Genomic DNA, 15,278 nt, shown 5'->3' on the forward strand with positions numbered 1-15,278 from the left:
TTTGTCTCTGGGTCGTGCATGTGGGTTCATCAGTTTGTGTCGAGGTCCTGACACAAATACAGTATTTGATATAGTTACAACAACATCTTTAATTACCTGTGTAGTCTTTATTATTTGGAAAAAGGCACTCACTACATTTAATGTGATCTGTTCGTAAAATAAACTGTACACAACAAACTTGTCACAGGTCATGGTCAAAGGAAAAGGATAATGATATCAGATGAATAGGTTACGAGTACAACCAGTGTGTACTTTGTCTTTAGTAATGCATGCAATGCACGCTATAGTGATACGTTGAATAATTCAGTAACATTTCAAGAAGGCGTTAAGTAGTGCCAATGCCTATTTGTAAAATGCAAATATGAATTGGTGACGTGTCAAACATTTCAGTCAGTTAATTTAGGAACAACAGCAAAACACATCTCAGTGTGAAGACGATTGAAGCCTCTGTTTGACTGTGTTCCAGAAAAAATAAATACGATAAAAGAAACATGTTTTTTTCATATTTTCGATTCTATGAAAAATGTAACTCAAGTGCTTGGCTGGTATAAAACAAAGTAAACACATATACAAACATGCTTGATGAGTAAAAAATCAACAGCATCACATTCATTAATTAAAAAGTAGTTGAAGTCGTCAGAAGACATGTGTGATAAAAGTGAATGTAATATACAAAATAAGTGTTTTCAACATGGCGGACAATCTCATAGCCAACGGTGATTAAATGCGTCTAGTGAATTCCAGCTTGGTATATTCTTCTTCTGCAAAATGTTAAATTAAGCAGTACATTTCATTTTATTAAAATATTATTACAGCTGTATTTCAAGCTTTCAAGTAAGTCAATTATCTGCAATACTTGTGGGTTTTTTTATGAGCGCTTATGTAGTAGTTTAAGCCCTAAGGCTGCATTTTCAAAGCCACATACCATGTAGGAATACTTGTACATGCCAGGAAGGTAAATGCTTGTATTGTCTATTGATCCAGCAGAAACACAACCTTCCACCCTCCAGACATTGTAATCTTTAAGCAGCAGAGCTAAAAATAGCCAACACAGCATGAAAGGACAAAGCGGCGATCGATAGTGGTTTTGAAGATGGATGACATTTTACTAGCTCTCTGGATGTCCTGCCCACATCTGTACAAAATAATAATATTCTGCATTAAGTGACAGCCGTTGCCCAAGTGTCTCTTAAGAGTCGTCTGGAAGACAACCAAACTGGATTGATAGCTCCCGTAGAAATGAAGGTTCTTAAGTAGCTCAGTCTACAGTAACATCCCATGTGAGGTATTTTAACTAAAGCCTCTTCTGTCTCTTTACATTTTTGGCAACACATTCCTTTCTCATGGCTATGGCACAATGACTGAATTTCCTTGGGAGCAGTTATGATGTAAGCGTAGGAAACAGAAAGGCACATTTACTGACATCTCAAAGGTCCATGCACTCTTTTTCTGCGTCTCTGTGTGTTTCACTCTGTCTCTCTGTCTCTCTGTCTCTGAAGCAATCGATTATTCATCGCCTAGTCGTTCTCTTTTACATTCACTGTTGTGAACCCATTCAACTTGCTGCGCTCCGTTGCGCAATCTGACAGGTTTGTCAGACTGGTGTTTCCCTCTTTTCTTTCTCCACTTTCCTCGTCTGGCTCCACATCTCCTTCTTCTTCCGTCCTCTCCTCACCCAGCATGGCATTATTTATTCCTAGGCTTGTCCGTTGCACATCTTCATTAATGTTCCTCCGCAGTTCACGGTTCTTGTTGCGTCTGGCCAGCTTGGTAAGGGATCCAAAGCGCAGGTTGGAGAGATTCTCCTCTGAGGAAGATGCTGTCTGTGGTGTTTGCTCACTCGCCTGATGGTCGTACGCCTCACAGGCCCCCTTCAGCCTCAGGTTGTTGAGCTTGGTGTCGATGCTCTCCTGAGAGGAAGTCTTGAAGCGAGCAGCATCCAGACTGGCAAACAAGGCCCTCTTCTCAGGAGACAGCATGTCCAGAGAGAGAGCTCGCTGCTCCAGGCCCAGCTGGCGGCGCTCCATGCTGCGGATGGTGGCGGCCCGCTGGAGCTTGTCATGGATCTCAACACTCAGGCGCCGCCGCGTTTCACGAAACTCTGCTCTGACATTTGCCTTCCATTCAGCAGCATGAGCTTTAATCTCCCCAACCTGTGACGATAGTGCAGAAAGGAAAGGATCAGGAATCGGTTTCAGAAAAAAAAATGTCTTTAAAGAATTCTAATTCAGTTTTTGCAAAGAAGTGTGAGTGATGGGTACCTCGATGATAACAAAATGTTCTGCCAATGTTCTTTTCACTTTAACCTTACCAACGAAATCTGAATAGATGAAGATTTGTACAACTACTTATACCTATACAGCGTTTTCATTTCATTGTCTTCTATTTGGACAATGCTGAACAACTCAAACAATATAGCAGCCTGTTAGATACCATTCTGACTAGAGCTAATCAGCGATTATTGGGAGAAATGTAAGAGCAGAAGGGTAGAGAAGGCAGTAGCAGGGTCGGAATTTCTAGTTCTATTATTATTATTATTATTATTATTATCTATTATTATTATTATTATTATTATTATCTATTATTATCCGTGAACACATTACACCCGTCCTCATCAAGCTCCACTGGCTCCCCATCCCCCAGAGAATTCAGTACAAGATCCTCCTGATGACATACAAAGCCCTCCATAACCTGGCCCCATCCTACCTGACTGACCTCCTCCACAGACACACTCCCACTCGCTCCCTCCGCTCTGCCACTGCCAGCCTTCTGTCCCTCCCCACCCGGACCAACCTCAAGTTTTGGGGCGACAGAGCCTTCTCCGCTGCTGCACCCACCCTCTGGAACTCACTACCCCAATCCATCAGAGATTCTTCCTCCCTCACAACATTCAAAACATCACTCAAAACCCACCTGTTCAACACTGCATTCAACCACTGACCACCCCCCTCCACCCCTATTTTCTGTTTTGTTTATCTCTTTTTGTATTTCTTTGTTTTTTTTTGTAGTCTTTTCTTAATTCTCTGTCAAAGCGTCTTTGAGTTTCATGAAAAGCGCTATAAAAGTACCATGTATTATTATTATTATTATTATTATTATTATTATTATTATTATTATTATTATAGTTTCTCTACAATTGTATGAACCTCACCTCTTCTTTGGTCTTTATGGACAGTACTCGAAGCCAGTCTCCAATCATGCTGAGTACGGCCGCAAAGTATGCTAAACCCACCAAGATCCAGAACCACACCAGGGGTTTGTACCACTGCATATAGTCGATTCTACGGTCACCACCTGGAGGGGAAGGAAAAACACCAAATATGTAAGTCATGATAGTTCAATTAAACAATAATCTACATCATGAGATACAGTACAATTCAGTTTTCAATCATCATCAAATGTTGAGATTTCCTGATTTGAGATACAAAATGTTGGCTGAAGAAAGAAAACATTCTTTAGTTGTAGCATGATCTACCTGCCACATAGTCTCCTATTCCCACTGTGGTGAGTGTGATCACAACAAAGTAGATGGCCTCTAGTGTGGTCCAGCCCTCGATGTGTTTGAAGACGACAGCAGGGATGGTGACAAAAACAATGCAGCCAGCCAGAATGAACAGGATGGTTGACGTCACTCTGATCTTAGTTTGGCTGATCTGTTTGTGTTTTTGCTGAAAAAGACAAACATGGGATGCCATTAGAACAATATAAGAAGTTAAAAGAGGATAAAAACTGGCAAATACGAATAAAACAATATCTGAAACTAGCTTAAACTCACCCTGAATATCTTCTCAACTCTCAAGATGCTTTTCACGAAGATGGTCCCCAGCTGGTCTCCAATCCCCGCCAACAAAAAGCCAAAGAGAGGGATGCCAAATATTGCATAAAGGATGCAAAGGATTTTCCCGCCCTCCGTGCTTGGAGCTATGTTTCCATAACCTGATAAAAAAGAAACAGAAAAAACACACGAAGAAGAGCAGAGAAAAAAAAGATTATAGAATCATGGCCAAGTGGTGAGGGGGAGGGGGAGTGTTAGGATGAAAGCAATAGAAGACAATCAAGACCTTCTTAACCAACAATCAATTGAAGTCCATATCATGCTACTGTTGCAAGGGTCTGTAGTAAATAAGCCCCTCAAGAAGAAATTATCCTCCTGAGAGATATTGCATGATTATTATTTGACAGAGATACCAGGCCAGGGAGACACATAAAGGACAGTTTCATCATGTATATTTCAAATGCAATTGAATTGAAACTCATTGAAGAGGATGATTTTTTTTATTTGTAACATGTTTAATTTAAAGCTGTGTAGGGTCTTACTTCTTGTATTCTCTTAAATCTGATATCTTAAAATCTGATATCCGGATGTTAATGAAGCAACTCAAAACTACTGTATAGCGTAGTTGCAAATCCCTAGTTAATGAAATCTCTGGATCATAACAAGAGGTTCGGGACTTTTTTTTTCCTTTTATTTGAAATGAGGGGACATGCAGCTAATAGAGAAATAGAAACTTTAATGTATCATCTTGATGTTGGAATTATAGCTCCTATATGGAACTATATCTATTGTAAATATTCAAAGCATCAAGAGCCTTTCAATTTCATTAAAAAATGTGTTTGATCAATCAATTGTTTTTCTTGTTAGAGCAAGTAAAAAAAGCTCAAAGAGAGACATAAGGTGAATTGAAACTAAATAATCTGCATAAGCAGTGTGTGTTTTGAACTTCACCGGTTGTTAAATCCCACAGGGCTTTGTATTGCATCATTTAGCACCACCTCATGAGGGTGAAGGGATTTGTAAAACTCACCTGAGGATAGCAATAAGAGGGAGGGATTTACACAGCTTTACAGAAATGTGTGTTGAGAAACACCTTCGACAAACTGAAAGGACAAAGCCTTTCAAAAGTATTCTAATCCCTTTTCAAGGTCTTGCATATATACAGTAACTCATGTTGTTGTTTGGTTCATCACAAAAATATTTGTTTTTTTCAGTGAAGATTCCATTTTTTAGAATAGTACTAATGTCATATTGTTTTTCTCTACACACAAGCGGTGTTAGGATTCTATAGAGCTTCAAAGTGTGGGTTACTTTTTAATTGATTGGGTAAACAGTGTATGGCCATTTTTCTAAATAACACTTTAGTCTAATGAATTGGTCAACACCTCTATGATATGACCTTATGCAACATAACTAGAGCAGAAATGAGTGGATTATTCAAAACGTTACCTATGGTTGTGATGACAGTCCCAGCGAAGAAGAATGCGCTGCCCATGTCCCAGTAACTGGAAGTGTAGGATGTGTTTCCAATAGGACTCACTCCTGCATTCACAGCATCTATAGCATGCTGCAATTAGAACATAATGGAATATAAATTAGATGGAAACAATCCTAGATGTATTTCATAAGCTGATTATACGTTCAGCTAAGTAGATGCAGTTACAATAAATTAAATCAGTTCAACATTAGTGTACAGTATCTGCCATTGGAATCATACGCTGATGTGATCATGGGTGTGTGTTACAAAACGCTGTTGTGTTATAACATTTAATTAAAAAAGAACAAAATATCCATTGCTTTGAACAATACACATACAAATCAGTAAATGCGGAAACATCTATGAGATCTGTTTCTCATTATTCAGTGTCTGACTCTTCACACAGAGCAGTGTCTGCATTCTAACCCACTGCATGTTTTTACACTTCACTTCATTGACTTAATCTACATTGACTTTCACTTGCAGCAAACAGACCTTCATCTATTTGTTCTTCTATGTCAGGTTTTCCTTTACTCCCGGAGCTTTCCTTTATCTCCAGCTTGTCTAGGGAAACATTTAGAACCTACAACGCTCTCACACCCTCCATCATTATTCTCAATGATCTCATTCTGAGCTCCATTATATAGCAATAACAGTTAATACACTATCTTGAATTATTTCTACATTTTCTGTTTATGGGCTTTTTATGAGAATGGCATTTAATTTTGTTATCTTTGTGGACATTAATAGTTTGCATTTTGCTTCTGGGCTCAACATCACTTTCTGCTGGCATGAAAGTCATGGTTGCCATTGGTAAAAGATAGTGCATTTAACAACATCCTGAATTCAGGGCAACCCCCCAAAACTATCCATGCAAGCTGTTAGTAAAATGCACGTCCATCTGATCAAATATGTATCAACTCTTTTGACATAGCCTAAATTTCAAAGCAGACAGAGTAAGGGATCACTTCCACACTGCTGCACCTGCCTACTCATAATCATGCATGTGATTACCTCAGCTCCATCAGTGCGCCCCCGCACCCCCCCCACCCCCCAATGAGACAGACTTTGGTATCTGAAATAGAGTCATGCCCACATAGCCTCAATATAGGAGCCAAATCTGAGCGGTAATTATATAATAAATCCCAAATAGCCTAATTCTTGAGCCAAGAGAGAGCTAATAATAGCCTCACATATCTGAATACTTGATGAGGAAGTCTATTTTTGTCTCCAGTTTTCACAGCCAAGTTCACACTGCATTAGATATGTGGAAAATCCTCTTTATCCAGGGGCACTTATGAAACACGAGGATGCTGACGAGGATTTGTGTTGTTGTGTGCTAATTAGGACGCAACTTGTGTTATAATGTTAAAGCAACTCTCCTCCTATTCGATTGCACTGAAGATTAAGCACACAGACGTTCTTGTAGACACACAGTCAACCCCAAATGGTTGTGACGTGCCCTTTGCTAATGTGTGTTTTTATATTCTTCACTTCAGGATCAATAAAGTGCAGGCTTAATCACTGCACATCTTTATCCTCTCAGTGTGTCCTTCTGCCCCACAGCAGGTGACAGCAATGATCCAGCCAGCATGGTGCCTCGCTCCCTGTGAGCCGGTGCCAAGCTCTCTCCCCTGCAGCACTCGCTCTTTGACTAGTATCTATAACTTCTTCTGAACCACTTTAAAGCATTAAAGCTGCCTAAATGACTGCCAAACTGGAAGACTCTGGTCCATCACAGATAAGGCTAATCATCAAAACAGTTTGTAAAGTGAGCAAAAATAATCAAAACCCAGCTTTGATACACAGATATATCCCTGGTTTGTGGTTTTATTTAACATGAGATATATATTTTTCCATATGTTTTACAATTCACTTTTTAGTCTATTCTTAAAGTCATTTAATTAGTTTAGGAACTTTGTGTCAAACCGTTGCGGAGCCTCTTTCTCATGAATCACTGTAGACCTTTAATAAAGCAGCCTAACTTTTACAATCATTCTCACAAATAACTACATCCATATAACAAAAATAAAAAACTCAAAATCATGAACAATGATCGTGACATAGATTCCCTGCAGGTAGTCCAGTGTTTTTGAAAGTAGTTTGTAGATAAAGTGAGTCATCAATAAAAGAGACTTGACTGGTGGCAACAACAGCACGGCGCCACATTGTGCCAAAGAGTGAGTCATCCCGACAGCGCTGGAAAAGCCAATTTGGTCCGCTGCCTTTGTGGGCGCCCAGCGGGTAGGTGGACAGCACAGATGCTGAAGCAGACATGAGTGACGGGGTCAACATACATGCATTGACAAGCACACACGAACACACAGACACACACTGAGCCAACATGGGTTTTGGAGCAAAGCCTTACAAGTGCTTGGTCTATACACGGTCTTCTTTTCGCTCACCCACACACTAGCTGTACATTTACACACATGTCTCTTAAAGTTGCAATTTTTCGATCAAATCCTTTGCCAAACATTAACTGAACTGTCAGTAATCACTGCCGTGTCACCATAGAGGATCTTTGTTTGAGTGACAGGCTCCACGCAGCAGGAACGGACCGATAACAGAACCTGTGACCAGACAGACTCTATGATTGAGTACTTGTGAAGAAACATGTCCTGAAGGCCTTTTTTTATGACAGCCAAGGGAAAAAAGTGTTATTTAACAGTTCGAGTTTCACACATGACACGATTTTCGTTATTTTATACTTGAAGAACTGTCATAGCTTCGTGGAAGGATATCTGAAGGAACAGTTTGAAACTTTGGAAATTCACTTTCTTACCGATGATTAGCAGAGAAAACTGAAAGAAAACTCTCAATCTGGTATGCATTATTTCTGCAAACAGTTAGCTTATCTTTATCTAAATCATGATATGTCATTTGTTTAATCTGTAGACAAACAGAAATGTAAACATGACATGTTGTAGTTTAAGGTTGCTTGGGTCACTGCTTCTTACAAAAAATAATCTGGCACATAAACCATAACTTGCATTTTTTACAATTAGTTTTTTGCGCGTTTAAAACAGCAGATTCTGTTCAGTTTGGGCAGACCTAGTTAGGCTACATGTCTCCCTGTCTTTCCAGTGAACGTTAGGTTAACTGGCTGCTGGTGCTAACTTTATAAACCATATCGACATAAAGGCAGCGGTATTGATCTACTAATTTAGCTCTCTGCAGAAAAGCCAATGGATCAACTCAAACTTAATCTGATCTCATCATAGTTGTACAAGGACTACACAAATCCTATCATTTTTAATACATTCAATTTGGCAGAGGTAATATTGTAAATTAGTTCTAAAACAGTTTAATAGAGGCAAACAACTGGTAACATGCTGTCATAGACGTTATGTCCTGTCTGGATCTGATCATTAGTCAGCTGCTGCTGCTGCTGCTGCTGCTTGGAGCTACAGGAGGTCTGTGACTGCTGGCCTGTGCAATAAATAATTGATTCCCTCCGGACCTCAGGCACACCTAAAGGTTTTTATTTACAAACATCTCCCAAGGATATACTGTTATTGATTTATTTTCACAAACCCGGGATAACACTTTTGTGGTTTAAAGGTTGAGTGCTGCGAGGGTGGAGAAGAAAGGAGGCTTTTCTGAAATAGAGTAACAGAACAGGCGTGGGTGTGGAGAAGGAGGGAGAGACAGATCGGCAGTCCAATATTTACTGGAGCAGTGTTGAAGAAGCTACCGTCAAATGGAGCCATTGTAGCAGAAAGTGAAGCACACCAAATGCCTTTGGGGTTATTTTAAGTTAAAGATTATCAGAGGGGTTCACTGGGGCACTAACCTACATGGAAAGCACATTATGCAAAAAAGCTCTCTTTTTCACAATCTACTGTATTCATGTCATTTCATATGTTTTCTGCTGAATTATGCTAGTGAGGTACTACTTAGGCAGGTAAAAGGGATTTGCCATTTGGTCCTTGTGTCACAAACATTTGCCCTCAAAGAAATTAACCCACATAGATGCAGAATCCCTCCCTCTCTTTTTCTTGAGAATATTCTCTGCATAGGAGTTTTTGATTGATCTGAGTCCCGCTTTTTTTCTTTTGCAGCACACCCTCACATATCAAAGTTTCAACACAGCAGAGTGCAAGCAGACAGATCTCAAATTATTTTCCAATCGCGCTTTCAGTTGTCAGCTTGATGTATTGACCTTAAATCTCGACCTATAATATCAGAGAGCAGCGTAAAGCATTGCCATACACTGTGGTATAAAGCGGCTGACCCCACAAGGAAATGCCCAATCAAGTCATGATGTGATGGGCATGATTTTTGTCACTATCTGCTTGTTATCTAGTCCAGTTCACACAGGTAGGCCTATTGGTTGATAATGAAAGCTTCTTATTCTGTATTAGAAACATGTGGAACATTGCAGGAACAGTATGATTTAGGTCGACCTGTGTCAAGGGTTGTCACTCGTGTTTTTAACAACAAGCTCTTTAATCGAGATTCAAATGTTAGAATTAATCATTTTCAAGGTTGTCATTATCTGATTTTATGATCAGACAGACATTGATGGGACTCCAGAGGATGGGAGTGTCTTCTGTCACATGTGTCTATACATAAGCATTATCGGAGCAATAACAGCACTCTGGAAAAGGTTGTGATTGAGTTCAATATAACCCTTAAAACCATCTCCTATGTGGAGGTTAATTGCGACTGAATAGAGAAGTACAATAACAACGAGTCAAGGTATTGGGTTCTAACAATCATTTTTTTAAAGAAAGAGGACTTTACTGCTCCAAGTAAACACCTACACAATTTCTAAAGGTTACGAACAAAAAATTGACATAGAAGTAACGAAGCAGTATTATCATTTGTTTGGTTAATTTCTTACTCATTGTCATTTCCTTGTTATTCTAAAAATGTTGATTATAGCAGCTTTTAGTCGAGGCTAGATAGTACAAATAATCTTTACAAATCAGAACTCTTCAAAAATCAGCAATCAAGATGTTTTACTCAATATTTAAATACAGAAATTGTTATATCTATTATATATATGACAACAATTTTTTTGAAAAACCTAAACAATTATACCGTAAAATTCTGCAAAAAGGACAATGACATCAAAGTCTTGATCTTCTGGAGGACGGTCTGGACATGAAAGACAGTATCATCCAAGGTGTTCATGTGAAAAGCTAAAGAAACAAGATTTAATTAACCTGAGAACCTCTAACTACCTCTCATAGCAACCACCATCTTGAAAACTGCTGCTACAAAAAGGTAAGTCCTCTGATTTTCTCCCTCTTATCCAATCACATGGAATGGCAGTCAGTATCAGATCACTTTAATTAAATCTCTCCTCGTTCTATCCTCTTAAAAACTAATCTTTGGATGAAGATATACTGTGATGAACAGATACAATAAACGCAATGCACAATCAAAGGGCTGAATGAACAGATGAAAGGAAGTTCAGGTCTGTTAAATGTGCAGATCCATCTCGACTTTCAATCCCTTACCTTGATGAGTACCTCGAGCTCTTGAGGAGTAACACACGGGTTTCTCTCCAGGAACGAAGCCTTCTCCAGAGTGATGCTGGTCTTCTGATTGCTCTCAAACGGCTGCTCCAGCGCCTTGAAAGCCAGACCTCCGCAGACCAGGTAGAGAACGACCACGATGAACACGGCCAGCACCGTCTTCCACTTCATCACTGAGTGGAGCGCGGCGGCCATGCCGTCACAGCTGGCGTCCATGCTGGCCACAACGCTGGCAGAGCGGGAGGAGATGGACAGGCGTGGCAGTGGACAGTGACCATTGGACTTAGGGTCGCAGCTCATTGGATTCTGCATGGTGGCCACACTGGCCTGGACAAGACTTGACTTTGCCATGCCAGACTGGGCCTTTTTGGGAGGGACCAAGTTGGTTTGGACCGCCACTAGGAACAAATTGGAAATAAGAGAATATTGTTTTGTTTGTCATTGTATTTGAGGATGCCAAGACATAAACTGCAATCCTGTATCTTCTGAAAGTGATTCTCTGATGATTTTATGCAATTAAAACTAACAGACCATTCTTGGCTGAAGGCTTTGAATCTGTTACAGACAGATTGAGTTTTGAGAACGATTCCTCTGAGATTATGTTTTATGAAATCACACTAATTGTTTTTACATTCATTTGTTCTATGCCCAACTCTGATAACAAGTCTTTTGCAATAGTAAAAAATACTCTATGGAATGAGTTTGATTACAGTATTTTCTCTATCCTTTAAGCTTTCATGCACGTCAAATGCATTAACATCAAAAAGGAGCCAATAATAAAAATGTTCTGCTTCCCAGGTACAATAAGTAAAGCAATATAGCTTTTCAATGTTTCAAGCCCAAATTGGGTATTCATCAGGTTCATACTGTAGGTATCAACACTGATTGTTTAAATCTGTTAGTAAGAAGCCTCCAAATATTGTACTTTTTTTTTTTTAAAGTAAATTATTTTAAAGGGAGGCCTTGGGAAATATATCACTGTGCAGGTTTGGACTCCCCGAGCACAGAGAGAAATGTGTATCTGTTTTGCACATTGAACACGACATTGGACATAAACACAGGCTCTTTAGCCATTAAAACCTATAACCACCTCATTACGCATTAGAACGTAATTTCCCTTCTACTCTGATCTGATAAAGGGCTCTTCACAAAGCTAACACTTAAAGCTATCAGCATAAAGGACATATTCAATACGCTCAACAGCATTCATCTCACACTTCACATAATGAGAATTTGGTTTGGGTTTTAAACATAAAAGCCACTATTTCTGTGAATTGCAGTCTCTGCGCTACCACCTCAATCACGCAGGCAGAAAACCTTGACATCGAATTATTGTAATAAATGAAAACAATGGAGGTAACTAGCATGAGTCTGCAAAACGGAAAAATAAGAAAATACATTTACAAATATCTAAAACATAAAACTTGCAACCAAACCCTCACAATATTTCTAAGAGGAGGTGAAAGCTGAGTTACCCTCTGCTAAGAAAGCAGGATTCAATTATGCTAATTCACTGTAAGAGGGGGTGGGGGGGATGAGTGCCACTTTCAGTAATAGGTTTCTGGGTGGGTTTTTATAATAATGCATAGGTGCTGGAACAGGTCAACGAAGTAGCAAGCAGCACCTTGGAGGTGGCCACATTTAGATTCCTTTAATGTGTATAACGCATTGAATAAGATATTCAGAGCATCAACCTTCACCCCTGACGCCCCCACCTATCTTAGATTGGAGAGTGCGGCATGCCTCTGGCCATGGGTGGAGCCTGTTGGCTTTAATGTTGGAACTCTTGTATGCAGGAACACAATATGGATATGTTTGAGAGACACTCTTCTACTGGTATGGGATCACTAATGGGATATTCTAAGTACAATGTATCCTCTCACTCACACACCCCACCTTGATGAGTCAAGGGCATCCAGGAAGTGTCTCATTCTCTGCAGGAGCTATGAATCTTGTTAGTTAATGCCTGTATCGTGAGTGAATCAATAACAGCAGAGTGATTTCAAGCTTAGGAAGGTGCAAAACTGCCACTTTCAATTTATACATGTGTTTAAGGGCAGTGGCTGGCTATTTTTAGAAAATGAGATGGAATGGAAAATTAGGACTGAATGCTGAAGCAGAAGAAAGAAAATAACACATCAATATTGTATGCTGCATTTGATCTTGATAGATGTAGATGAACTTCAACTGTCAAATGAATTGCAAATTGGGCCAAATCAATAACTAGTTACATTGAGACAAGAATGCTTCTCATCTCATCTGAAATGTAATAAATCAGTTATTTGCAGCAGAGTAACGGCAGCTATGCAGTTAAAAAACATGGATATTATTGAGTTTAGTTCAGCTATGTAATAGAAAAACCTAAGAGTAATAAATAAATAAAGTATAAATAAAAGGTTACATGTCTGTCAAAGTTTAAAACCATAAGGGCAAAATCGAACCGGGGATAAAGATAATTGTCTTTGCATTTCATATTTTTGAGGCTTTATCGCATTCATAGAATCCTTTTCCAACCAATGAGTTTTCTTCATATTGTTTTTTGGTAATGAAATAAGGTCTGAGTGGGACACCGTAATTTGTATCTGATAGTATCTCTCTCTCTCAGCCCTTCCTGTTTCCAGCAGGTCTGGCCAAAGCAGAGGTAATGTTCACTCACTGGGGACTCAGGTCCATAAAACAATGGAAAAAATATCAGGATGCTAATGAGAATTCTAATGATAGAAATTAAATGTTGCATTTATAATGTAACACACTGTTTAATGGGGCACAGCTGTGATGGGACAATAGAACCATTCAATTTGTCAACATTTCAGCATACAAATGCACATTGCGTGTAGAAAAGCATTATTTAACCAGTGATAAACTAAATGCTAACCAGCAGGAACAGTTAACGGAGCATTAAGGGTTAGTTACTTCAGGACTCTAGGCTCAGTTCTTCCCTGGGGTGCAAGCAGGTGCAAGTCGGGTTATAGGCGTTGAACTAACCAGCTGGAACCAACATCTAGCATCAAGCCAGCCTGAATCACACATGAAGGCCAAGTAGGCCTACTTCCGGCAAAAAACTGATTCCAAAATCAAACTGAGTACGTTTCAAGGAGTGGTGGACTGGTCCTGCTAACTCTATATCACAAAACAAAAGTAGAACAAGTAATTACAATATTATTCAAAGACCAAGCAAAATCCTCATGTTTTCTGTAACCATATGTTAGGCATAATAAGATAAATAAACTCACATTCAGTCATGGTCAATTTCCGACGAGATTAATTATGTAATAAATAACCACTGTCACCAGCCATTTTTGGTAGTTATAATTGTATATATAGCGTGTCTTATTTTGTAGGATAAGTCATATAGCCAACGTTATTCTTCAGCAGCAACTGTATGCTTTTATTTTTAAACTAGTTCCGGTTTTACGCAGGTTACTTCTGATAGCTTGATTTGGCTGAAGCTCCGCTCTCAGTAGCGTCTCCATGCACAACTAAGCACAAGGAGGATAGAGAATTAAGAAATACCCCCAACATCATTGTCGCTTGTTAAATGTCCATATAGAAACACAGACTAGACAGAAGAGAAAACACGAAGTGTAATCAGTTAAAAATAATAGATACAAAATAGTGCAAAAGTGTTCATCCCTTGAATAATGCAGCGTGGTGTAAATTGGTGTGTCTCCATGAGATGTTTCTGAGACTAGGAGTAGTTTAAATGACTAAATGACATATATCTAAAGTGATGAGATAATAAGAAAGCATTTTTCACCAACCTTGTTCTGGTTCCCAGTTAACTTGTTTCCTTGGGGTTTCTATTGGAAATTTCATCTCTATTTTTGTTCTCAATCAAAACGTAAGGGAATTTCAATAATATTTTAAAAAATAAAGAAAAATATCCAAATCACGAGGAGTCCTCCAGCATCTTCGGGACATCATATGTTTGTGGATGATGGAGTAAATTGTACGCAGGAATAAACGCATCGTAAAACCGCATTGTCTGCCTCTGCTATCCCCCTCCCTTTTTCTCCTCCTCGCTTGGACGCGCGGTGATAGTCTAACAAGAGAGCTCCTTGGGAGACCTTTCACTGAGCTGTCGCACGGGAGGACCAAACCACATCACGTCTCACACCCGAACACACAAAAAACGGGTTGGTCCGGTCCACAAACACAGCCACAGGGTGTCCAAAATAGCAACTTTACGCCAGAAGGTAGAACAACGGGAAGGGATGCTCTCCACCCTTCCATTCCCAAAGCTCTACTCCACATGCTTTGCTGTAAATACCTGGAGGAAATGTGCCTCTAGCCTGGCATCGGTTACATACTCATACATGTTCATAATACATTTTTGAATACTTACTGTTTTGGTTATTCCCAAAAACGGGATTATCTTCTCGTCATTTGGCAACCGGCGACGGAGCACATGGCGCAGGGCGGCAAGTCAGAGCTGCACGGCAAATCAGCTGCAGACACAAACCATGACATCATTCACATGTATGGGAAAACGTTGTATTATTTATGAACTTCTACAAAGTCCCTTCCTCCATCCCGT

The 15,278-nt window shown here is 39.6% G+C and overlaps 1 protein-coding gene across 2 annotated transcripts; it reads right to left on the reverse strand.

Annotated features, from left to right (window-relative positions):
- Positions 1-98: 98 nt before the first annotated feature.
- On the reverse strand, positions 99-15,194 carry kcnk10b (potassium channel, subfamily K, member 10b). Of its 2 annotated transcripts, none has more exons than XM_079693265.1 (7): positions 15,087-15,194; positions 10,724-11,139; positions 5,225-5,342; positions 3,776-3,936; positions 3,476-3,668; positions 3,152-3,294; positions 99-2,153 (listed from the first exon to the last, which is right to left on the reverse strand). In XM_079693265.1, coding segments are annotated over exons 1-7 (1,668 nt in total). In that variant the 5' UTR covers positions 15,088-15,194; the 3' UTR covers positions 99-1,517. The 2 variants fall into 2 exon arrangements, with proteins under 2 accessions (XP_079549391.1, XP_079549390.1); XM_079693264.1 differs by lacking the exon at positions 15,087-15,194 and adding an exon at positions 14,503-14,932.
- Between the last annotated feature and the right edge of the window lie 84 nt (positions 15,195-15,278).

This window comes from Notothenia rossii, assembly GCF_949606895.1.
Source record: "Notothenia rossii genome assembly, chromosome: 7".
Lineage (NCBI taxonomy): Eukaryota > Metazoa > Chordata > Actinopteri > Perciformes > Nototheniidae > Notothenia > Notothenia rossii.